Source organism: Phaenicophaeus curvirostris, chromosome 7 (assembly GCF_032191515.1).
Source record: "Phaenicophaeus curvirostris isolate KB17595 chromosome 7, BPBGC_Pcur_1.0, whole genome shotgun sequence".
Taxonomy (NCBI): domain Eukaryota; kingdom Metazoa; phylum Chordata; class Aves; order Cuculiformes; family Cuculidae; genus Phaenicophaeus; species Phaenicophaeus curvirostris.
The window spans coordinates 3187812-3214497 of NC_091398.1; the positions used below are offsets into that span (position 1 = coordinate 3187812).

The following is a 26686-nucleotide window of genomic DNA, read 5'->3' on the forward strand; positions in this document are numbered from 1 at the left end:
AGCCTGGAGAGTAGAAGGCTCTGGAGAGACCTTAGAGCACCTTCTAGTACTGAAAGGAGCTCCAGGAAAGCTGGGAGGGGAGCTCTTAATCAGAGCGTGCAGGAATAAGATGAGGAGGAATGGCTTTAAGCTGAAAGAGGGGAGGTTGAGTCGAGATCTTAATAAGAAATGTTTTCCTGTGAGGGTGGGGAGGCCCTGGCAGAAATTCTCCAGGGAAGCTGTGGCTGCCCCATCCCTGGAGGGGTTCAAGGCCAGGTTGGATGGGGCTTGGAGCCCCTGATCCAGTGGGAGGTGTCCCTGCCCATGGCAGGGTTTGGAACTGGATGGCCTTTAAGGTCCCTTCCAACCCAAACCAGTCTATGATTCTGTGATATCCTCAGTCACTGTAAAGAATATGTTCCTCATCCAGCAACCAGATGCTGGTTTTTAGCACACACAGTTCCTTGGTTTGCACACAGCCATAAAATTAATGTCTTTCTATTTACAAGGATATAGAATAATTTATATCACTATAACTTACTTAATGGCTTTCTCTTTATGTTTAATTCCTAGGGTCTCCATGTTTGCATGTTCTACGGTCACCTGCATCCCTGTAATCATGCTACATTCAACGTGAAGGTAAGTTCTGTGTATGACTTTTCTTAATCATCATGTTCCTTGCCCTGATCGATACTATTGCGCACTTTGGTGAACAGACACCTCTGTGGCTGAATTTGTTATTAGCAATGACTTCTCGAGCAGTTCAGCGTGATGCTCATCTGCAGCCCGAGCAGAGTTATAACAAAGCTGCCCGCTCCTTGCGCCTTCCTCCTTCCATCGGTATGTGATATCTAAGTTAGCTCCCTTTGTCATGATCATTTAATGGCTTTACTTATATGAGGTTTGCTGCTGGTTTTCTTCCTGGATTGTTAATTTTATAGTTGTTAGTCAAGGCCAAGGTGGATGGAACTTTGGGCACCCTGATCCAGTGGGAGTTGTCCCTGCCCACAGCTGGGGGTTGGAACTGGAGGATCTTTAAGGTCCCTTCCAACCTAAACCATTCTATGATTCTGTGATTTTGGATGGGACTGGTGATAGACTGTGGCACAAGTGCCTGTTTATTTTTTCCTTCTTTGAGTAGATATGAAATATTCTGAAATTATCAAGATATTTATGATGTACAGTTCCTGGAGGTCTCCTGGCCACATTGATCTTTAAAACTGATGTGGAAGTGGTGAGGCATGTGCTGCTCTCTGCTCCCACTTGTGCTTTTTTCTCTCTGGAGCCAGTTTTCCTGTAAAATACCTTGATGCTGTTCCTGCTCCCTGTGGTTTCCCAACCACTTTTATTACACGCAGTGCAAGGTACCCCTTTTTAACTGTTAGAAATCTTGAATATTCTTCTCTTGCTCAGCACCAGCTACTGTTTTACCATCTGCTTACGATGACCCTTTGTGTTTATAGACAAACCCCAGGGGCTGGCATAGCAGAAGGTATGGGAGAAACTTATGCCTAAGCAGAGCACAGAAATTCCCAAGGCGTCTTAATTCCATCTTCTGCCTCTAGGTTTGATGGACACAACCTATCTCTTGTTATTTTGAAGCACTGTGGTATAGAGGAAAGAATATTTAACAGTAGCAAGGATTGTGAGGGGAATGGGATAGCAACGCTACAGCTCTGTCTGTAACGTGAGTGCTTGCAAAGAGCCTCGTGCTCTGCTGTGACCTGTAGTGATTAACTGGAAGCTGGAAGAACGTGCCGATAATCTTCCAGATAAGCATGTTATTTTGATAAAGAATATAATATTTGGTACTAAACTCTAGACTAAAATCATTGGTTGACATTCACAATGTTTGCACGAGTAAAAATGGAAACATCTAGTGCAGCGTTGATTAAACTGAGCGAGGAATATAATTGCAGTTACATAAATTAACTCTGTATGTACTGGGAAGCTGCTGAAAAGACTGAGTAGTTGGTCCTGAGCTGTACAGGTTACAGATGTCACACTGGCTGGCTAGCAAAGCACTAGAGAACTCTTTCTTACCCTCTAGTACTCACCCATTAAGAAATTAAAATATTCCACCCTAAGCAAGCTGGTTAGGGTGTAGTGAGTGACAGGTTTTTTTGTTAAAAGAGGCATGTTTTATGAGGAAAGAAGGTTTTTATAGAAACACTAGTATTTTCAACAACACATTCATGGGAAAGATTTTGGAGATTGATCATGAACAAAGGTGCAACATCGCTTCGAGTGGCCAAAAGAAAGCCTGATGGTTGGACCTCACTAAAGAAGCTTTGCAGCCAGGCAAAGATTTGTTGGAGAAGTCTGGTTTCTTAAGTCCAAACTGGCAAAACTGGAGGCTAATCACTGACAGAATCCTACCTGATTTTTTTTTTATATATATATCCTAGTGCCACAAGTCTGCAGATCCCATGCTTTGTCAGAAGTCTTGTCTACAGGGTAAGACTCTGTGGTGTAGTGGTGAAAGATCCCAAGAAATTAATTCTTTTCTCTGCTAGGATCCAGACTGGTTTAGATAGGCTCCTAAGTCACTTCAGAGGACTTGTAATCATCTTGTAATCACACAGGAACAAAACCCAAATTTTCCAGTTAAAGCAGAACATCATCCATGGGGCGTGTCCAAAAACTAAGGGAAATTTATGGGAAGGGTATTGTGTGAGGAAGAATGAAAAGTAGTGTAATACATTTATACAAATTGAATAAATCCTCATTAAACTCTGTAGAATTCATTAAATCTGAGTTATTTACTACACCGTGCTTCTGGAACTGTAGTTTATTTTTTTGTGAAGCAGCCAGAACTCTGCATAATGCTCATATTCCATAATTAGCCATTCCTCTAAGGAACGTAACTGTGGGTTTGACACCTGAAATGCGGATAGTCACATCTCCCTGATGGAAACTTCTGTAGTTGTGGTTATGACAGGGCTTAGCAGATAACACGTTCAGCAGTGGGTGACTTCTGCCCTTATCCAAGTTGGTTCTCTGCCTGTGGAAAATTCGAGCAAATTTGAGCAAAATCCATATGACTGCTTTTGAATTGAAGTGGTAGAAAAGCATTCTCTTTCCTCCTAGAAGTTAATGTTACCGTCCCTTTTACTCCCATGCCCCCATAGCACAACTCCCTTTGTAGAGAAAAATGTTTCGGATGTTTCTTTCCCACTGAAGGCTGAGCCTTTGAGTAGAAACATGTGTGTGTGCTTGTAAGGATGGTTTTTAGAGGCTACTGTGTGCGCTCTGATTCTCTTCAAAGTTCAGTGAAGGATACGTGTGAGCGAACCTTACCTGGGAAAGCAAAGATACCCGCTCTAGGGAAACCCAGGTGAGTCTGCGCAGAAGAGGAAAAGCAATTTCCCCGCTTTTTGAATGTTACCAGGATTTCAGGTGACCCCATTTAATTGTTGGATTCCATTTGACTACACAAATGTAAGCTCACGGTGGGAAAAAGGTAGTGAAGGGAGCCCTGTTGCTACCAAAGTGCCTGCATCTGGTTGTCAAGGCAGGGGTGTCCATGCCAGCAAAGATGAGAAATCAAAGAACTGAGATCTTTACGTTAGTCAGCTAGGGGAAAGCTATGCCATCTCATACAGTAGAATTCATGCAAGAAATGGTGATCTGTTCTTGAACATGGGAATGTAATGACAGGCTGAGAGAGTTGAGGTTGTTCAGCCTGAAGAAAAGAAGGCTTCAGGGAGACCTTAGAGCAGCTTCCAGCGCTGAAAGGGGCTCCAGAAAAGCTGGGGAGGGGCTCTTGATCAGGGAGGGCAGGGACAGGATGAGGGGGAATGGTTTGAAGCTAAAAGAGGGGAGGTTGAGGCGAGATCTTAGGAAGAAATGTTTTGCTGTGAGGGTGGGGAGGCCCTGGCCCAGGGTGCCCAGAGCAGTGGTGGCTGCCCCATCCCTGGAGGTGTTCAAGGCCAGGTTGGATGGGGCTCAGAGCAACCTGACCAGTGAGAGGTGTCCCTACCCATGGCAGGGGGTTGGAACTGGATGAACTTTGAAGTTCCTTTCAACCCAAACAATTCTATGATTCCTTAATACAAATTTTTTTTTTTTGCTCTATGGGTTGCATTAGGAAAACCCAAAAGACTATTCAAAATATGGTTGCTAGCAAGTGCCCAGTTTTACCTCCCCAAGCCAAAACACAAACAGCATTTCGGTCACTCTTCCATTGATTTAGTGAAGGACAAATAATGTCAGACAGTTTTTAAACAAAAACAAACTTCAATTTTGTTTACCTCCTCAGCAGTCCAGTTGGATGTCAGCTACCATTTAGCTGGGCCAATAATATTGATATTTGGTGTCAGTTCTTATTCATTACTGCACCCAAATGATGCAAAAGTCAGATCTTTCAGATGTTTCTATGGCTGGCCAAGTAAAGCCAGGGATGTCTGACTGCATCTAACAGACACAAACAAGAAGAGAACAGAATACAAAATCAAAAGCCTATCTACTCTTATTGTTATTTATGTATTCAAAGTGTTCAACTCTTTGCATAAACTCAAAGCCAGTTGCTTACAAAGGTTACCTGGTAATACCAAACGTGTTCAATTATACATGCAAAGGGGCTGATAGGTTCTTCCTCTGGTTTATTTCTGTCTCTGTGCATGCAAAATATAATTACAGAACGGAATTACATTTTAAATACAGATTTTTAGTATCATTAGTTAACCATTTTCAGGCCACTGAATGCTGCTGGAAGCAAAAAACCAAATCTGTTCTGTCTCTGTGTCACAGCGAAGAACAAAATCTGCATCAAAATAACCTTGTTACATTTGTTGGCAAAAAGTTCTTTCTGATAATAGTGAAACTCTCAGAGAACTGTGCTAGAATCCTCTTCTACATCCGTTCTCTAAAATATTCATATTATTCCCTGGGTTTGGAAGTGGAATGCTCTCTCCCCTGGGCCTGGCATACTGTTTAATCACTTCCCATCATCTCTGATGCTATTGCTATTCACAGACGCCTACAGTTCACGCCGATGCACCTGGAGACCAGCTAAAATCTATCTGTATTTCGATCAGTTTAAATATTCGTAGAATCATAGAGTGGGTTGGGTTGGAAAGGATCTTAAAGCCCATCCAGTTCCACCCCTGCCATGGGCAGGGACACCTCCCACTGGATCAGGATTGCTGATAGATGTCAAACACCTTGATAAGGCAATGACAGGAAAAATCCTGTTTTCTATCATTTGTAGCTGATGGTGGTGACCAAGGAACTTCCAGTGTCAGTGTTTAAATGCACCGCCTGCTACTAGAGCTTACCTCTGCACTTCTAAATCAGGCAAAATGCAGTCCCCTCTCTACTTTTGTTTGGAAGAAATTTGGCTTCCAGGAGTATTTTTGATCAATTTCCCAGTTGTAATTTCTTCTGAAAAGCAAAATATTTTCTGTTAGTCTCAAGTTTGTTTAATTGAGGCCCAAGTTGCCTTCAGAAACTTGGAATGAACCAGCCTTTCTGTTCTCCCCAGCGTAATTCCCTTGTTTGAGATTTTAAACCCAGTCTTGTCAAGATTGCTAACTCTGAAAATAATCACATGTCAAGTAAATTCACCTTCTTTTGGTTAAACGTTCAATATGTTGTGTTATAAGAGGTGAGGTGAGCCTCTCTCCTCCAGCCCCAGGGTTTATATCTTTCTTTCATTTACCACAGGGTTGACTTCTAATGTTTTTTTTAACCCCAGGGATCCCCCTTCTGCTGCTCTCTGTTGTCACTATGCAGGTACTCACAGAAAATCACAAAGGGTCTTGTAACATCCACTCAAACACACCCGGAGAAGATTAGATTTGGGAAGACCACCTTTTGTTCTTCTTCCGCATGGGAGGGTCTAGAAAGTATTGCAAACCCATCAAGAAACACAGAACAAAGGATCTTACTTTAACATTGATCGCTGCCGAAAAAGCCACTGCTTCGTGTTCCCTTTTCTTGATTTGCCATGGGAAAAAAAGGAATGTAGTTTTTTCCCAGTAATTTTATTTGTAGAGGCATCACTTTCAGCCTTCTGTCACTAGGCAGGACAACATGGATATCTGCCTGTCTGCAGGCATTGCCTCCAGGCCCAACATTCTGTTAGAGGTGTTGCACTCCTACCTGCTCAGCCTTTTCCATCCCTTCTTTGTGCTGTCTACTCTTTCCTGGATCCCAGTAGTTCTGCGTGGCCTGGGTGCTGGGAGTGCAAGACATTCCTTAGGTTCACGTGGTGTCTACTAGACAGAAGGATGAGTCTTTGAGCAGCCTGATCCAGTGAGAGGTGTCCCTGCCCATGGCAGGGGTGGAACTGGATGGGCTTTGAGGTCCCTTCCAACCCAAACCATTCTGTGATTCTATGATAGAAGCACCTGGACTCTATAAACATGAAATAACTGAGGGACAGATGAGTCTTCTGTGCTCCAGGAGTGAACCACATGGAGATGGTGTAGATGACGAATGCGAGATGGGAATCAGGGCAGGTCTCTGCCATCATACTGTCTCATCCATTTGTTTTGAACCGGCAGTAAATGAAATATTTGACTTTTCTAATTGAAGTTTTTAATCAGATTTTGCTCTCATTTAAATATTTGCTTGGGATGAAGCTTTGTCTCAACTCTGAATGATAAAAGTTCGGGGCAATGCATAGACATTGGGATTTTAGATAGCTCTGTGAAGCCAAAGAAGACAAAATATGGCAGTTGAGGGATGAAGACAAAAGATAGAAGGAGACAAAGGAGTGCAGCATTCCATGAAGGCTGGGCCCTTCAGGGTGAGTGCAGCACGATACCAAATACACCATTTGAGCTGTATAGGTGCTAATGTGGCACAGCCACGTGGCTCCAGAGAAACCGTATCCATGCTCAGACCACACTTCAGGTATGTTTTCATAGAATCACCAGGTTGGAAAAGACCCACCAGATCAACACTTCCAGTTAGCTCATGCCCAGGCACACAGACCCCAGAACCAGGCAGTTTTCCATATAAAGGACCCTTGGGACACTGTGGCTAATTTTCAACTAGCTTTGACATAATTTGCTTTTGAGTTACTGTGAAAAACCTCTGTTTTGTATCAGATCGGCCTGTGGAAAGATCCTCCACAGAAAAATCATAATTCACTGACCATGCAGTATTTTGTTTTATTTTTTCAGACTTCATATTTACGAATATATTGTTGTGTCCATTTGCTCCTAAGTGCAACTGGAAGAGGGACTATGTCCTTTAATGTGGTTTTCAAAGCCGTGGTCTGTAGTGAGTGTGACCCTCTGTGCATAAAGTACATGAAGGACACACTGTTGAGCATGCAAAACTGCGAGCAGCATGCAAAACTTTGCCCTTCTTTCTTAAAGAAGAATTAATTTGTGTATCCTAAGGAATAAGGGTTTTTTCACATTGCATCTCCTGGCCCAGCATGCCAGGCTGTCCTGTGGCACGTGTACACTGTGTATCCAAGCCCATCTGGGTCCAACCATTATGTAGATATGTAGCATTATGTAGATATGGTGCTTATGGACATGGTTTAGTGGTGGAGTTGGCAGTGTTAGGTTTACAGTTGGACTTGATGATCTTAAAGGTCTTTTCCAACCTAAATGATTCTATAATTCTATAATTCTATAATTATTCCTTTATTATTCCATTATTCCCAGCGTTATTTTAACAGCAACCTGTTCCCCGGCTTCACCACTCTCATGGCGAAGAAACTAAATTCGGGTTAGAGAAGTGGGTTTAGTTTAGACCAATGTTTTGTGTTTGTTAAGAGGACTCTTGAACTATTTCCCACTTATCAAATCATGGCAAAAGGGAGCAGGGTGCCTGAGACAATGCTGTAGAGGTGGTTGTGTCGTACGTGGCTTTATAGAATACAAAGTTGGATTTAAAGTTAATTTATGCAAGAGTAAAAGTTGGGCCAAATTTGGAAAGGTCTCTCTGTTATGAAAATGCCCTTAATCTGTAGCTGAATAAATATCACTCTTCGAAGGTACTTGAGTATCAGATCGATTTAATCTAAAAATAATTGAGAATGCACAGCTGAAGTCTGTCATGGGCAGGAATGGAGATTATTCTGGTTTGATATTTAGGTCTTTTTATTGTGAGGTAGTTCTCAAAATAATAGGATGCAGCTTGTGGAACGGATCATTCTTTCATCTTAAATACTTTGAAACAGGATTGTCCCCACTCTGCTACACACCGGTGCCGCCCCACCGTGAGTACTGGGTGCAGGTTTGGATGAAAAGGATCTAAAGCTACTGGAGAGTGTCCAGAGGTGGCCACAAAGTTGGTGAAGGGTTTAGAGGGGGAGCTGTGTGAGGAGCGGCTGAAGACACTTGGTCTCTTCAGCCTGGAGAAGAGGAGATGAGGCAAGAAATTATCACAGTTTACAGCTTCCTCACAAGGGGAGGAGGAGCAGGTGCTGAGCTCTTCTTTCTGGTGGCCAAGGACAGGAACCAAGACAACAGCAGGAAGATGCCAGGGGAGGGTTAGGTTGGACATGAGGAAAAGGTTCTTCCCCCAGAGGGTGGTGGAGCCCTGGAACAGCTCCCAGGGAAGCAGGCACAGCCTGACAATATCCCAGAATCATTTGGCCAATGCCCTCAGTCCCACGGTGTGAATGTTGGGGTGTCCTGGGCAGGGACAGGAGTTTGACTCAATGATCCTTGTGGGTCCCTGCCAACACAAGGGGATTCTGTGATACACTTGCCAGAGGACAGAACTAGGCAAGCTTCTGTGAATACATTTTCTATATTGTTGATATTTCTTCTTTATGCATTTAATTTCCCTTAAAAAATGCACAAAGACAAGATGAAGAGCCAAATATTTAGTTCAACTTTTTCATTTTACGTGTTCCTTTCAAAGTTTCTGTTGAAAAAAAAAGCACCTGTACTTTACTATTGCTTTTTTATTTTTTTAGTTACGTTTATGTTCTGTATTTTGAAAAGGACAACTTCAGATTTCAGCAATAGATCTGTTGCCACTAACAGGTCCCCCAGTATGAGAAGGACGTTGAGGTGCATGTCCAGAGAAGGGAACAAGGCATGTGAGGGATCTGGAGCACAACTGTTATGAGGAGGAGCTGGGGTTGTTTAGCCTGGAGAAGAGGAGGCTGAAGAGAGACCTTATTGCTCTCTGCAACTCCCTGAAAGGAGGTTGTAGCGTGGCGGATGCTGGTCTCTTCTCCCCAGTAACAAGTGACAGTATGAGAGGAAATAGTCCCAAGTTGCACCAGGGGAGGTTTAGAGTGGAAATTAGGAAAAATATCTTTACTAGCAGAGTGGTGAAGTATTGAAAAAGGGTGCCCAGGGCAGTAGTGGAGTCTGCTTTCCTGGAGGTGTTCAAAAAACATGTAGATGTGGCACTTTGGGACAAGGTTTAGTTGTTACGATGTTGTTGGGCTTACTGTTGGACTGGATGGTCTTAGAAGTCTTTTGCAATCAGAACAATTCTCTGATTTTATGTATTACATCTGTATTTTATCGTAACTGCTGTAAACACTACCCTGTCTTTAAAAATGTCATTATTTAGACTTCAGGGAACTGGATGACAATAAAATCCCTCTGCGAGAACATGTCATACTCTAGAACTTTCTTACGCTCGCTGCTCTCTGGAGTGTCTAATCAGGTGATGATGGCACCTAACTTCACTTGAGTCGTGGCGTCACTCAAAGTATGCGGAAAAGCCAGTGATGGCAATTACCATTCATCTCCTCCTCTCACTGCACAGCTCCTGCAATTCAAAGGTACTTCTTTGATGGGTAGAAAGGAAAACCAAAATTGATTATTTTAAACCTCTCTGCAGAAGATGTTACTCTCTTTGCGGCACTGTTTCAAGTGCAATGTCAACTGTGGCTAGCAGTAACTCTGCAGGGAGTGCAGTGATCTTGAGTTTCATATGTAAATTTATGCAAAAGGTTTCTGCAAGACCTGCTGTGTTGTTCTCCTTAAACACCACAAGGCACTTCATGCTACTTGATGTGGCAAAGGGAAAAGAGATTCTCTCTGTTTCACACAGCAAGAGGGATCCTGCAGAGTGCGTGTAAACAAGCAGAAGACCCGTGATACGCTGTTATTTTTGAAAGCTGGTAGAACTGGAAATCTGCTTCAACCAAGTTCTGCCGTTTCCATTAATCAATATTAATCATAGAATCATAGAATCACTTGGTTGGAAAAGACATTTGAGATCATCGAGTCCAACTGTACCTGTCCACTACTAAACCAGATCCCTGAGCACCTCATCTGCCCATCTTTTAAGCACCTCCAGGGATGGGGACTCCACCACCGCTTTGGGCAGCTGTTCCAGTGTCTGAAAACCTTTTTGGTACAGAAATTTTTCCTGTTGCCTAATCTGAACCTGCCTTGATCCAACTTGAGGCCGTTTCCTCCCATCCTATTGCCTGTCACTTGGGAGAAGAGACCAGCACCCTCTTCGCCACAACCTCCTTTTAGGGAGCTGCAGACAGTGATAAGGTCAGTCCTCTGGAGAACACAAAGGGTGTTCTTTTATATTCTCTGTATGCTCTGAAAGGATAAAATTAATAACCTAGAAATAACATCATTTTAGAATACTCTTCATCTTGATCAAATTCATCAATGAGAAAATGAAGATCAGAAGTGAAAAGATTCTATCTTAATATCTTTTAGTTTCAGGGTGTGTGATGCCCTACATACCTGCTCATTTATCAGCACAGACACATTGTCCACATAGTTTTTTCTGCTTTTTCTACATTTATTTCTCCTCCACTTTCTAATAGCAATAGCCTTTTCATTGCTGATCGCATTAAAGAGGCATCTGTGTGTTTCTACCCTTCTGTAATAAATTTCCCTTCAGCTTGAAACCTCTCCTGAGGACTCTGTGGTTGTTCCATTTGGTGTGTTAACAGCACTCACTCCTCCATCAGCATTTCTCCACGTGCATCTCTCTCCTTTGTGTTTCCCACCAGGACTTGCCATCTCCAGCTGCACACTTCTGAGTTACCTGCAGACACTCCTCATCTTATAGCTGAAGCTGGTCAGGTCCCAGCATGTCCCAGCAGTAATTGTGAAGCATTTCAACTTGGACCATAATTTAAAGTGGCTTATTTGAAGAACCCTACAATTTTACAGTGCTTCTGATGAGCTGACATTCTTTCGCCTTCGCTACAGTGATCGCTATCTGTGTTCAGGACTGCACACCAGGTGGAAGAGGAAAGCATTGACACAGATTCCCCTATTATGTTTGTAAAGCGTGTTTTGACGTACCACATTCATTAGGAACCCCAGCTGCTGAGATGCCTGAAGGAAAAAAAGCCAGCAGAAGAACTGGAGCAGGGACAGGAATGATCCCTGCTTCCCACAGGCATAAAACATCAGTTATCCTGAGGCATCTCCTTGAAGCTGGTGGGGTAGGTGCTGATATTGCCATCTAAGTGGGATTAAGGGAGAGCTTGGAACGGATTCTGGTAGTTTTGAATCCATAATGGTTTTGAATAATAGATATTGTATTGCCTGTTTGTTCAAATGCTCGCAGTGCCGTAGAGCTGGAGGAGGAGGATGCTTTCCCCCCCAGAGGATGCACAGTCAGTAAGCTCTCAAAACCTGCGTGTTGAACCGTAACATCAAGGGATTGCAGTAGATTATTAATCCCAATAGGTATGGTGAAAGAAGCCAAATTCTTACAGCAAGTAGTACCAGTTCTACACAGTGCGAAATTAGTTATTTTTCATTTACAACTGCTGATAAAGTCGGAGGATTCTTCTCCAGCCAGCAAAGCTGTGAGAGGTGTTGGTTTCTGAATCAAGATCTTGTATTCACTTCACCTCCAGAAGAGCTGGTGCCTCACCAGCTTCTGTCTATTCAGAGCTGAAGAAGGTGGCACAGCAAATGAGGACCAGACCTCAGTTCCTTGAGCTCTGGGCTTTCAAGTTGCTTTCAAACACAAATGGTCCTTTGTCACTTTTGATTGTGATGCAGAAGTCAAAACTATAACAGGAAAAAGCTAGTAAAAAAAGCAGTTGGGGAAACTCTAGTACTGCCCATAAATAACCCTTAATCACCCCTTTTCCCTCACTCTTGATTGACACAATTATTAAAAATAGACTACTGTACTACTGATCAGCGTAGCTCTGGATTTTTGCTGGGATAAGTAATTCCATGTCTTTCTAAGAAGATGCTATTTTCATTTGAAACCGGGATGATTTAAGCCTGAGATTTCAAAAATGGGTGGTGATTGATTAGTCATCAGTCTAATAATGGACTACATGTGCATTTTTTTTCCTCCATCTTTATCATATTTTGCATAATTCATTTGGTTTAATTGAACATTAAAATCTTTTTCCCTGTAATGACTACAGCAGATTCCCTCGCCCCAGCTTGGATTCCCTTGAGATCGCTCTGCTCTGCTCTTTCTCGCTGCTGCTCAGAGAGCCCAATTCCACCCCGAGGGACGGGGTGGCACAGCGATGGGGCTCTGTCTGCCTTGAGCTCATGCCCCCTCTTATTTTTATTGAGTGTAGTTAGCTTTTGCATTACAACAAGGCCTGAGGTAGCAACTCTCATCAGGTTTCTGATGTGCTTCATGCTGTAAATGTGGGAGGTAATGACTCCTTCTCTTAAAAATATTCACTTTAACACGTATAAAATAGTGGTAGAGTTAAGTGACTCAGGATGTGTCCCACAGGGAGCATCTTAGAAATGCAGATTATTCCAGTCTGTCTCAGTGTGAGAAGCTATTCCTCTTGTGGCTACTTTGTCTACTGGCACTCAGTAGCAAGGAGTTTCCACCACACTTCGTGTACACAGAAACTTCTTTTTACTTATTCAGAGACTGGTAAGACCAGTAACAAGCTCATCAACCCTTTGTTATGCCAGAGGTCAACCCAATCCCCCATAGTAATGGGAATAGACCATAATTATCAAGCTTCTTTCTAGTTAGCAAGGGGCCTAGAGCTTGAATCTGTTTCCACTGAGGTTTATGAAAATCTTAGTCTAGTTGTCGTATGAGTCCCTTAAAATACTTCATTCAGCTACATCTGTTTGGAAAACAAAGGACCTGCAAATCAGTAAAAATGACTTATTTGATATGAACTTGCACTAGAGAAACAGAGTTCCCGGCTCACTCACGATTTTGCTGTTTAAAAAGTATTTGCAAAAGGTCCTGAAACAACCGGTGATCTGCCTTCAAATTAAGCTTGGACAAGGGTTCCTCTGGGAGCAGATTATCGCAATCTAAATTAGATAAAGCCTCTCGTTGTGGTTCATATATTATTGATCTTTCAGCAATAAATCCAGAGATGTGTTCAGAAGCAAGAATGATTATTCATATTTTTATCCTTATTGCTGGTATGAAACTGCAATTTTCAGTGTCTGAAGTGTACCTGGTCTGGATGATCTTGGAGGTCTTTTCCAACTTTAATGATTTTATGATTCTGTAAGGAATCAGATTTTTCGAAATCTGTAGAAATTATATAAATCTGTTAATCCCTGATGTTATAATTATTTGTGTTTCAGCGGTTTGCAAGTAGCAGCTGAGATTGGGATTATCATGTGTATGAAGCTGAGCAAACCCACCTTAATGGGAGAGCTTCTGTAATAAAAGGATGTTCTTCAAGTGGGTGGGGAAGGTAAAGAGCGGCAGGTGGAACTGTAAAGGCAGTTAAAGGACTTGCAAAGTCCTTTAAGTGAAGCCTGAACGGAACCAGCCTTTGAATCCAGCTTAATTGAATCCTTGTATAAATTCTTTAATTGCTTCAGCGTGCGCGCACACAAAAGTACCAGCTTGATTGTATAGAATAGGGAGAAGGTCTTACCAGTTTTATGAATCGTTCTACATCCTCTTTGATTCGAGGAAGGAATAGAGTTGAGCTGTGGCTGCTGCAGCGTAAAATATAGCGTAAATGAAAATCAGTGAAATGGGAATCTGCTTTTGCACATTTTTCTCCTTGGATCTCATTGTCTCCTCCTTTTACCTGTAGGAAAATCAGTCAAGCCCTGATAGTCCACCTTGCTGTTCAGGAAAATATGTCATCAAAAAGACATCAAAAAGACTTTAGTGTGGCAAGAAACAAAAAGAAGAAAACGAAGATTAAGGCAGAAGGGCACGCCATGAGTAACTAAAATAAAAGCTGTAAAAAGAATGAAAAGACGAAAAGCTCATAGGAGAACTTAAAGTGATTCCATTTGCAGCACACGAGTTCCTTTATTCTGACTTACCCTTTTCTTTGTCTTTGAACAGCGTGCAGTTTCAAATTATACTTACGCCTGATTACATTCCTGCTTTGTTTTTTCCTACTGAAAAGTTTTCATCCCCTATCTCCAGACTGTTTGATATAGGAAAGGTATGCGACGGAGATGGCATCAAGTGAAGAAGTGGTGAAAAGTAATAGCTGGCTTATTAACAACATCCTTTTGGTGTGCTTTTAGTGCAGCAGCTGCCTCGGTATCAGTGATAATTAATGCATTTAATAATAAGTGTGTGGACAGAGTATGCTGAGGCTGATAAAATACCTCTTGGCATGTGTTGATGTGTTACTGTCAGAACCCTGTGCTTTCTTCCGTCTGTTTGCAGTTGAGCTCTACCTCCTTGTCATGGAAATCTGCAAATTTGCTACTGGGTGTTGGATTTTACATGCGGTCCATTTATACCAGGCACCTGGGTGGAAACTGATAAAAAGTCTGCAGATTTTGGACAGCAAGAGCTGGTTGATCTTATTACGAAGACAGGTTGTAAATGCTTGGAGCGGGACCATCTTCTCTAGCTTCTTTACAAAACACCTCACATGGGTGGTGCTCCCAGACCGGCTTTCTCCAGTGCTGCCTCTGTTTAGATAGAAGAGAAGGCTGCGGGGAGACCTTAGAGCAGCTTCCAGTACTGAAAGGGGCTCCAGGAAAGCTGGGGAGGGGCTCTTGAACAGGGAGGGCAGGGAGAGGGTGAGGAGGAATGGATTTAAATTGAAAGAGGGGAGATTGGGATGAGATCTTACAAAGAACTATTTCCCTGTGAGGGTGCGGAGGCCCTGGCCCAGGTTGCCCAGAGCAGTGGTGGCTGCCCCATCCCTGGAGGGGTTCAAGGCCAGGTTGGATGGGGCTTGGAGCCCCTGATCCAGTGGGAGGTGTCCCTGCCCACGGTAGGGGGTCAGAACTGAATGGGCTTTGAGGTTGCTGACTACTCAAACCATTCTATTCTTCTACAATCAGCAACACTGTGATGTAAAATAGATTTTTCTTGTGTGTTCCTATAGCCATGCATTGCTTGGAAACCACCCCAGAGTTTGTTCTGGTTTGTCCTAAGCCTATTTGGGGCACTTATGTTGTTTGATTCCTGCTTGACTTCGTCGTCTGTGTAGGCTGAACGTCAGGGAAGGAGCCAGATGAAATGAAAGAGAATCAGGCAGGTACAGCGTGAAACGGTTAAATGTGTAGCTCTTCCATAAACATAGAATCATAGAATGGTTTGGGTTTGAAGGGACCTTGAAGATCCTCCAGTTCTAACCCGCCTGCCATGGGCAGGGACATCCACAATGCTCAGCACCATTATGTTGTGGTGCGATGTGGTTATGGGTACCGAGCTTTTGTGCAAAACAGAGAATGCTCATTTCCAGCTGAGTTCTCCAAGCCGTGATTACTTTGTTTCTCGGTGTTTCGCTGGATTAGTCCTTGTTACAAACCAGAATGGAGTTTTGACATTTTAGTGCTCCTCCAAATGAACCTAAAGATTTCATTATACTTGGACCATGATAGTGTTTCGTAGGCCATTACTTTCTACTTGAGAAGGCAATGGATATTTTCAGATCTTAATTCTTCTATTTGCTAGATAACTCCACACATTTTCTTGCAGGTATTATTTACGTGAAAGACATAAAAATTAACTGAATATTAAAAAAGTCATGGATGCAGCATCTGACCCATGTTTTACTTGATTCTCCGATCCATACCATTGTGATTCACCTTCAAAATTATATCCTGTAATCCAATCTGACACTCTTGCGTAAATTGGAAAGGACATTGACTGTGGTAACTCTGAGTGCACACCAGCTGAGCTTGTTCGGGGGGGTTGAATGTTTATTTAGGTTAAAATGAAAGGTAAATATTTCTGCATTGGTAGCTTTCTGTTGTGATGGCAGGAATTAGCTAAACAAATGTCTGAGCATCCTTTACCCTGCGTTCTTTGACTTTTGTATTTGTCCATACGCTGTCTATTCAAAATACTTCTGGTGCTTGTTCAGTTGGTAGTTTTTAAAATGAATATTGAAGAGGGGCACGGGGACAAGGTCCTGCTATCGTTTCTTGCGCAGATAGTCCCTGCATACTTCTATCTCACTGATATGAGTGAGATTGTCCTTAATGTGGTGATTGATGAATGTACAGCAATGAAGGAGTGTCTGTTCTGCTCTAATCTTATGCCTCACATTGAAAACATGAATAGACAGATTAAAAATCAGGGCTAAAGGGCCATTCCCGTGTCTCTGCGAGAAGAAAAGGTTTCCTCACAACCATGTTCTTAGGGGACACTGGCATCAGAATTCAATATAACTTCTTTTCTCTTTTTTTACTTACGGTTTCTCCTAAACTGTTCTCTTTAAAAATCGCACTGTACTATTGCTATTCAAGTCAACTCAGTGTTAAGAAGCTGCGATAACCTCATGTCTAATAACTCACATTTATCTCAACGCGGGCAGTTACTCTGTCTGGCATCAAAGGCTGTCCAGCCCTGTGTCATATGCTTTCTTCTTTTCAGAAGTACAAAAGTGATGCCTTTATTTTGTTTCCAACACTGACAGGGTGATGTGATTGCTTCCCGTGACTCCTCCAGCGTGATGAAGCTCTGGGGCATTCAGAAGTCGGTGCCTCCTTTATCCATAGATGCAGACCCACATCCTGCTAACCAGCTCATCTTTGATCGCTCTGGTAGGATTCCAAACCAATATTTTCTACCTAAGATGTGATTTATTTTGAAATCTCTCTAATCTCTCTCTGGTTCTGAAGCCAGAGAGCGTGTGTGAGACAGCGTGGATGGGTTAATTTTGAAGATGACGTGCTTGACTGTGCCAATGATCAATACTCTTGTTTTTTATGGACTAGGTTGGCCGATTGGACAAGTGGTCTGTTTATATAGAGTGAAAAACGTGCAATAACAAAAATTGCAAATAATCACAAAAATATGACAAGAAATACAGAACTGGGGGTAAAAAACTGAGCGCGGTTACCTGTGTTCTACTGATGTTTATTCTCCATTATTCTTTGTTCTTGTATTTGCTAATTCTGTAGTTGCATTTCATAACCCGTCTTACTAATTCCTCTCATAATTGCCTCAGAACTTAATTGTGTTGACAGGTCTGCTTACTATGCGCAAAGAATTGGAGTATTTTTCATCATCAACATGTATTACCATGTCAGCAATCTTGTGGGTGAACGTGCATTTCTATTTGAAGAGGGGCTGTTGTCAAACAGGGGTTTTGTTTTAAAACCAATATTAACCTTCAGTTCCAAAGCACGAACTAGCACTCATGTTGCAGCACAGAATTAGATCCTAGGTTAGGAAATCATTCTTAATCAAAGGTTGAAAGGAGGTTGTAGCAAAGTGGTCTCTTCTCCCAGGTGACAGATGATAGGAAGAGAGGAAATGACCTCAAATCGTGCCAGGACAGGTTCAGATTAGACGTGAAGAAAAAAAATCTCTTCACTGAAAGGGTTCTCAGACACTGGCAGAGGCAGCCCAGGGAGGTGGTTGAGTCTCCATGCTTTGAGGTATTTAGAAGATGAGTGGATGAGGTGCTCAGGGATCCGGTTTACTAGTGGACAGGTACAGTTGGGCTTGAAGATCTCAAAATCTTTTTCCAACTAAGTTACTCCATGACTCTATGATATACAACAGTAATACATAATGCAATTTATATAGGTATAATAAATATATATATATACACATTTGCATTGTATGTTATGTGCATGAAATATAGTTCTTCAATTGAATATGAGAGATGATTAAGGAACCATTAAACAAAAATAATAGTATGGTATTTTGTCATAATGACCCACCTACTGCGGAGCGCACAATATCAATATATCGAGTCACTTGGCAGAAAGCTTTGCCATCAGATTCTATATTATTTGTGTAGCGATTTCACAGATCTCTCTGCTGCACTGTTAAATAAGGGATTTTCATTTCCAAGGGGAAAAAAATACCTTGACACTGTCCATTCTTGACAGCTTCCCAAAGACAAATTTAACCACTCTCCTATTTATATGTGTAATTTGGAATAAGAGCTCATTTTTTTGTTCAGGAGGATTGGAAGAAGTTTTGTAGGTTTGTTTCTGGAGTGTAATGTTGGGTCATTTGCAAAGGAACCGCATCCCTGAAAAATGCAGCAGCAATATTTCTAGCCAGATGGGAACTTTCCAGCAGAAAGGTGATCTTCAGGTGATCTAAATGAACAAACTTCTCCATCATTTGGATGAAACCCAAACTTTTCTCTGCAGGAGCAACCACACAACAGAGAGATCAGATTGGGATGGAGCCTTAATGCAACAGGATGCAGTCACCCCTAGCTAAAGATAGGAGAATACCCAAAGAAAAGACAGGGTTGTGGTTCCTGTGGCGTGAGGACAGATGGTGCCTACATCACCTACGTAGGGACAAGGACGAGGCATAGCAGGGACTGTCCACACCCAAGGATGGAAAAGGCAGTGCCTGTTCTGAACAGGGACCTTGTAGAAATACAAACAGGCTGGTATCTATGTGTTATGGAACAGGTTTTAATCTACTTGGTGAGTGGCTGGAGGGAATGCGGTTCTGCACTGCATCCTTGGGGGATGATCCAGCAGGTTCCTGCCCTGCTTGTCTAAACAGTAATTCATGGATTTGGTCAATCTAAACTACTCAGTTGGTCATTTGAGTGGAGTTAAATAAAAATGATGACCATGTTGAAATAAGATGAACATCAAGAATACTCAAAAAAATAAATGGTGATGGGAGAATGGTTGGAACCAGATGATCTTTAAGGTCCCTTCCAACGCAAACCTTTCTATGATATCTCAATTCTATAAATAGATCCTGTGTTTGACTAACAGCCCGTTGGGCATGGGGTGTCTATCTCATTCGGGATCTCTGTGGGGTAGCTTGGGTAGGATCTTCCGACCTTATTGAAGTGTGGTCTAATTTCCAGCTGTATCCCTCAGTCTCTTCTGGTGATGTTATACCACCTAGTGTAAAATACTCGACTGCGTTAATAGTCATAGACCCTGGAAATAAATTGTGCAGCATCTTACAAGTGGATTTAATTACTAGATTAGAGAGCCATGGTTGAGCGGATTTTTTTCTTCTGCCCAGTAATTATTTAAATTATAGGTAATGATGATAGGACAGGTTATGAACACTTTGGCAGTATCAGCAAATGAGGTTGAGGTCAGAGATAGTAAGGCCCCAGCTGATGGAAGATTTCCATTTGGTTTTCCTTTGTATTGTTTTCAAGTAATTATCACTGCAAATGCAATCTAGACAAATACATCTCACCTTTTGTTTTTAAGTGGTGCTATCTTCTGTCACTGGGGGTTGCTTCACCAAGAGCTAGTACTGAGAATGAGTTTGTGAGTTACTGAGATTCTCCTGAAGGATTGACTGGGGAAGGTTTTTGCAGACTCCAGTGATCCAAATGTTTTCCATGGTATAAATAGTTGACCATAAAGCCATTTTCTTCTTTATCAGAACCACACTCAGATTTTCAATAAGTTAATGAAAGATGTCATGTGTGAATCTTTCTGCTTTAGATCTGTTCTGCCTTAGCTCGTCTTTAACGCAACGTAGAGATGAACTCTTTAATATGGTGTATTTGTCAAGAAGGACAAATTCATTACATGATTAATTACCATGGCACTTTATGTGGATTTTGTTCCTTCCCCCAGTCTTTCTGAAACGAGCTCATGATCTTGCAATGTGAGGTGGTGATGGAGCTGCCTGGGACTCAGCCCACTGGTGGCAATGAGCTTTAGTATTATGCTGAATTTCAGAAATTATCTTCTTTGTTTTGGTTAAAGTCCTTCCAGTACTGAAAGGGGACCTAGGGGACAGCTGGAAGGGGCTCTTGAACAGGGAGAGGATGAGGAGGAATGGATTTAAATTGAAAGAGGGGAGATCGAGATGAGATCTTAAGAAGAAATTTTTCCTGTGAGGCTGGGGAGGCCCTGGCCCAGGTTGCCCAGAGCAGTGGTGGCTGCCCCATCCCTGGAGGGGTTCAAGGCCAGGTTGGATGGATCTTGGAGGAGCCTGATCCAGTGGGAGGTGTCCCTGCCCATGGCATTACACAGGACCTCACCAGGAGACAGCCACCACCAATGGGTGCTGATTGTTTGCTGTTTGGTCTGGAGTTGGTTTGGGTGTTAAGCAGTTGTCTGAAGAATTTGTTTCTCTTTATCACTCACCCTTTACTGAATACAGAATTCCTGATGGGATTTTCTGGGATGCCATTGCTGAAGCATTTTTAATATTTGCACTTGACATTATTAGGGCTATTGCTGGTAATATTAAAGCCACAGGTGATCTGCAGAGACCTCAGGAGGGATGGAGGCACAAAGATTAAACCTCAGATTGTCAGAAGTTCTGCCAATATTGAGTCTTCAGGTAAAGCTCTAGAATTACAGTTTTCACGTAAACAATTTCTGTGCTGAGAACAGAACTGAGAGGAAGAGTCCTTGTAAATTGAGATTAAAAGTTCAGAAGGAGTTGTATTTTTAAATTCCTATGTGCCCGGTTGAGTATATATTCTATTTCCTAAAGGAAACATAAATAATATTGATTTATTATACGGCAGTCTCATTTATTCAGAGGTTTGATCTTGCAGTGAGCCACCCACTCAATTTTCTCTTTGATTTTCTCAATTTCAGTTGGTATTTTGGCTGCAAGGACGAGCTGGTATTGAGGGGCCGAGTGTTGGATTTTTCTCCTTCTTTCCTTTTTCCCTTCACATTTTTGGTTCATTGATACCACTCAAGAGGCACTGAGTAGGGAAGGCTTCATCTTCACAGAATCACTGAATGCCAGGTTGGAAGGGACCTCATTTAGTCCAACCTTTTTAAGTGATCGATAATTTAAATGACATGGCCTGGGACCCAGTCAAGCTGAATCTTAAAAGTGTTCTTGGATGGAAGAAGCTCTCCTTTGCTGCAAAACAGATGGATTTTTTAGTTGCTAGTTGGACGTGGGGAGATCAGGGGATGCATCTGCACCTCTTGGATCTCAGGAGTGGATTGTGTCCAGGTATCAAGAGAAACAGCGCAGGACAAGGTCTCGATTCGTTATCTCACTTTTCTGTGGTTTCTGAAGCCTGCGTTTTGTATTTGTCTGCCCCCTTGCTTACAGTTAGTCAGGCCTGATAGGGGAAAAAGCCTCTAGTGCAGAATTTACCACAGTAATGTTTTCAGCAGCATCTGATTTTGTTCATGTAGTCCAATTATGTGCTGACATCAATGTGTGTTTTTTCCCTGTGACCCCCATTTCTGACTAAAAAGCTTTTTTCATTACAACACTTTATTGCTCTGTGTTCTTTAATCTCCAAGGCAGATTACTTGATAACATCAATTGATTCCTTAGGGTGCTTTTCCCTCGTGGTTCAGTGCCTGAGTCCCTCCTCGATTCTGACTGTGTCTACGCTGTCGCAGGCGGTACAGTCTCGACTTGGGAAATTGTTCCTTAATTTAAGTTATTGCCAATTAACGCAAACTACTGATCACCGATTCTGGGTATTAAAAAGAAAGAAAACATGGAGAATTAAAGCTTAAGTAAATGCTTTTGCTCCCTTTTTCCCAGTCTCAGCTTAAGCCAAGCATCCTCCCCGTTTTCTAGTCTCTGCTTGCCTTGTTTTCGCTGGGCTGTGCTCCATCACCCCAGCTCCTTCTGTGTGGCAGTGGGTGAATGTGGGAACGGGTGATGCTGGAGGTTGGGGTTGTATGTGGAATTCCTTCTATTTGCTGCTCTCTCTGTGCTCCTTCCCACTCTCCCTCTGCAGCTCCAGGCTGTGCTGCTTCCCTGTAGGTCCCACCCAGGGTGTCCCTGCCCCAGCCTTGCTGTATATCCAGGCATGGACTGATGGGGCACTCATGTAAATTAATTGGGGGTTTATGTGTAAATTAATTGGATGTCAATGCATGAACTGATGGAGCATTCATGCATAAGATAATTGGGTGCCTATGCGTGAACTAATTGACTCTTTGTACATGCATTAATTTGGCGCTCCTGCATGAATGGAGTAAACTGCAGACTTATGCCCGATACGCCAAGAGAGTCTGATATATGAATAAATCAAAAGAGATACAGGTGTAATTCTTTGGATTTGACCTGGCACTTGCTTTTTCACTCAGAGCCTTGACAACTCCCAGTTCTGGCTATTAATCAGTTTGGACTCGCTACATCTCCACCTAACAGGGTGGGAAGGTGACCAAGACATGTTTTTAGAGCTCAGCTTTCCAATTCCTTTGGAACATTTGCTTTTTACTTAGAAAATCGAGGCTAGTTCTGCCTTATTTTGCTGCCTGCTTCGCTTCTCACTCAGGCTTTTCTCAAGTCTATTTGTAAAGCACAAGCTGCAATCTTGTACATCACTCATTCCTCTCCTTTCTCCCACCATGAAATGTTTAATGTCTGGCCCATCAGCACCCTTTTCTTCTCCGTTGGTTCAGCACTGCAAGATCTGTGTCTCTTCACTGCAGCCCTACCCACTTTTTTTTATACAAACTAAGGATTCATGTGTTTCGTGTCTTTTAAATATAATTGATCTACATTCTTCTAAGTTTTGCTGGATGAGCACAAATGAGCCACTCACATCTCTTAGATCTCCATTCTTTATTTGGTGACCAGCATTTTTCGTCTGTCTCCAATTTCTTGGCTTTAGCTCATCTCCGAGTGCCGTGTCAGTGCTCTGTATCTGAGCACATTCTCATGTGAGTCTCCTTTGCCAGGCCAGTGCCGGGGACGCTGCCACAGAAGCTGGGCCAAGTGGCAATTGGTCACAAGAAACTCCTCTTCCTTCCTTCCAAAATGGGATCAGGCTAAAGACCAAAGTCAGGCCTTTTACTTTGCACCAGCAAGTTGCAGGCAGCGATCAGTCTCCATTTCTACGTTGTCTTGTTCATAGAATCATGACGCATGTCCCACCATGAGCAGGGACACCTCCCACTAGATCAGGCTGCCCAACGTCCATCCAACCTGGCCTTGAACCCCTCCAGGGATGGGGCAGCCACCACTGCTTTGGGCAACCTGCACCAGTCCCTCCCCACCCTCATAGTGAAGAAATTCCTCCTTCTGTCTAGTCTAAATCTGCCCCTCTCAAGTTTATACCCATTGCCCCTCGTCCTATCACCACAAGCCTTTGTGAACAGTTCCCAGCTTTCTTGTAGCCCCATTCAGGTACTGGAAAGTTGCTTTAAGGTCTCCTCGGAGCCTTCTCTTCTCTAGGCTGAACTAGCCTAACTCTCTCAGCCTGTCTCTCATGTGGGAGGTGCTCCAGCCATCTCTCTCTTTCTTTTTTTCTCACTACTCCAACTCACTACTTTAGAATCCCTTTACAAAACTTTTCATAGGATCACTAAGGCTGGAAAAGACCTCTGAGATCATTCATTCCAACTGTTGTAAACAAAGGAACCATCAATCAACAATCAGAGAAGGATTAAAAGGAGAATGGAAGACGCTTTTAAAGTCTATTGCATGTGTTTGGTTCGTGTCTGAATGGGCATCCCTACTTTAAACTGACCTGAAGGAAATAAACTCTCAGGTGCACCATGTGTTGACCAAGCTGTTCTTCTGCAAGCAAAAGATTTTCAAAAATTATATCTCGGATCAAGGGAACGGTGGTGGGCTGATGCACCTCACCCGCACTAGCAGAAATGTCTTGTGCTCTGTCCTTTAAACTGAAATCGCTGCTCTGGCAGAGCTTTGCAATAAGCAAATGCTCTCGCCCCAGCTGTGTGCTCTTAGACAATGCTCCAACACTGATGTTTGGTCCCTAGGTAGCCTGCCCAGCTTGCGAGTTTGAGCTGATGAATCCATTAGTGGACTCCCTGAGGAGATTCCCGTGTGGTCTGTGTTGGTTTACACAACCCATGACCTGTTTCCTAGTCCTGATCGTGCTGCTTAGGCTTGGAAGTCAGATTGGTAACACGTCCATATCACCCCTCGCTCTCCCAGGAGAGCTTACAACATCTGTTGACCATCCTTAATTATTCCCGTGGTTAGCATGGGAGTAAAAGGATGTGCCGGAGGACTGCATTATTCAACAGTAATTCCTTGTCTCATAATTCTCACTTCTCCCCTCCGTGCTGTTGTATTTCACTTTTCTCATTCTCAACATTTGTATTCCTGACCATAGAATTCTCTAATTTGTAGGCAGTGGGAAGACTGGAACTTACACAAATAGGAGCTGATTGACAGGTCTTTTTGTCTCCTTGTTTCATGGAGGTATGAAACTATCACTTTCCTTATTTCTGACTGCTGCAGTTTTTCTAAAAGGAAAAAGTCGGCAATGAATTTTTCCTCTTTGCTGATCGGGAGAGGAGTCGTGCCGGGCAGTATTTCTGTTGTGTCACAGCCATTTCTCAACAAACGCCAACTCCACAATATTTAAATACACTAAAAAGAAAAGAAAAGGGATTCTTAAAATATATGACTTTATTTTCACTACACACATGATTTAAAATGCATGAAATATTTGTCCTTTGGAAAAGAGAGGGAGGTGGCTTAGAAACCCCTTATTTTACATTTTTTGCCCTAGCTGCAAGATAGTCTGGCTGTGTTTTCTTTGCTGAGCTAATGAGGGTGGGGACTGGGTACCACTGCAGGCAATTGCTTTGAGCGCTGAGCACTTTGAAGAGATTAGCCCCATTGATATTCCCTTCATCTTTGTTAGAGCGGAATGTTTCCTTCCCTGGAGTGCCAGAAGATGGACAGCTATTTAATAGAGCCAGCCTTTTTCAAGTAGATACTGTAGTACTAAATATTCCCATCTCACCTCCCTGCGTACAACCAGCGTAAAAAACAGTGTTCTGGAAGCCAAGGTTGTGCCTCATTGCAGCCATATATTGACCTGTCAGGGTTTTTTTGAGGGCCCCAGGTTGGATGGATTATTATCTGACTGGTTAAACGTTATTCTTCAAGGAGAAGCAACGGTTTCAGCTGTTCAGGCAGCCAGCCAAAACGTGGTGATGAGCAAATTGTTTGTTCCAAAAGTAAATGAAGGGAATGTCCACATGATTTTTGCCATCCTTGTATTAAACTAACAGAAGCTGAAAATTGGAGCTTTATGCATCCCAAGTGGGGCATAACTGATGAAAATTTTGATTCTCCAGCAGCTATCCACAAACCGAATTAAAATAGTTTGCAACAGGTTGGGTTTTTTCTAATCCCATTTAAACTAGACACGAGTCTTAAAATAATAATGCATTCAGCATCCCATCTCCAGCATTTACTGCCTTTGTAGCTTTACTAGGTCCATGTGCTCTATTTATATTTATTGTTTATATTAATTCCAGCTTACGGAGTGCTGCAATTAGCAAATTCCCATTTTAAATGAATTTACAGTGATTGAATAAGAATGTCTTTCTTTCGCTCAAACTGCACAGCTCAAGCCTGGCTTAGATACAAGAGCTTCATCTCCTGATTAACTTATTCCTGCAGACAGTCAGAGAGTAAGGACCTCTCAAGGTCAGCATGGCATCTATCGTGGAAGCTCCTATTAAATATCACCACGTAGCATGTGTTTTGAGTGAAGCATCTGTATTGCGTGTGAAGAAATGAATCAATAATGCATGCATCATTCATATCCTGTAATAAAAGAAGGGATTTTTGAAATAAGGTGTTATATTGAGCTGGAATTTGTGTATACTTTGTGTGTGTTAAACATGCAAGGTAGAACAGCCGTGGCTTCTATTCCAAGGGTTGGATAGGCCAAGGAATCTGTAAGGGTGCAGCGATTTGCATCTTTCTCACTGTTGAAATTAAATATGTTTTCATCACTAACCAAGAATCCTTAGGTTGAAATTAAATATGTTTTCATCACTAACCAAGAATCCTTAGGTAGCTGATATCAAGAATCATTAGTAGATTGTGAAGCAATCCAGGATTGTGTTGGTCGTGTAGAACATACGCTTATGAAAAGAAGAAATTGGCTGGGTTTATTAAGGGAAGCAAATGGTTAGACAGAAGGAGACAGAGTCCATTGGGATTGGATGCTCTAGAGAAAAAAAAGAATCTTGTGAAAAACAAAGTAATTCAAGTATGTTGTCTCAAACTTAAGGATAATTTAGGTAATTTGGTCTATCTATCCACCATTCTTTTCCCTGCCAAGAGGAAAAGTTGATATTTAGATTGAAAACTTTGCGATGAAATGTCAGGTGCTTTCATGTTAAAAAAAAATCTTTAAAACAATCTGTATTTAGAATCACAGAATGATTTTGCTTGATAAATGGAATACATTCCTGAGCTAGTTCTTGTCAGAGCTTGGAAAGTGGTGTCTCTTTTCAAGAAAGAGATCATCTTTAAATTAAAAGCCTGTCCTTGGCCTTTTTTTTATTTTTATTTCATTGACAGCTTGTCACAGGAGGTAAAATGCATAATCATCAATAGTGAGTGATCCATGAGGTTATGCAAAATAAATTGATTAGCAATCCAATCTCCATGTCCTGGGAACGCGTGTTATTTTTTATGAGCCCATCTGGGAGTCTTGCTCGCATTTCATGGGTCAGGTGGAAAAAGGTGAGTGAGGCAAAGTTCAGGGCAT

The 26686-nt window shown here is 42.4% G+C and overlaps 1 protein-coding gene across 1 annotated transcript in view; it reads left to right on the forward strand.

Annotated features, from left to right (window-relative positions):
• The first annotated feature begins 539 nt into the window (after positions 1-539).
• Positions 540-26686, forward strand: part of LOC138722451 (uncharacterized) — a 139539-nt gene continuing 113392 nt past the window's right edge. The window contains exons 1-2 of the mRNA XM_069860640.1: positions 540-618; positions 16709-16835. Of these exons, the coding sequence (XP_069716741.1) occupies positions 568-618; positions 16709-16835 (178 nt within the window). The 5' untranslated portion in view covers positions 540-567. The remainder of the gene's footprint in view (positions 619-16708; positions 16836-26686) is intronic.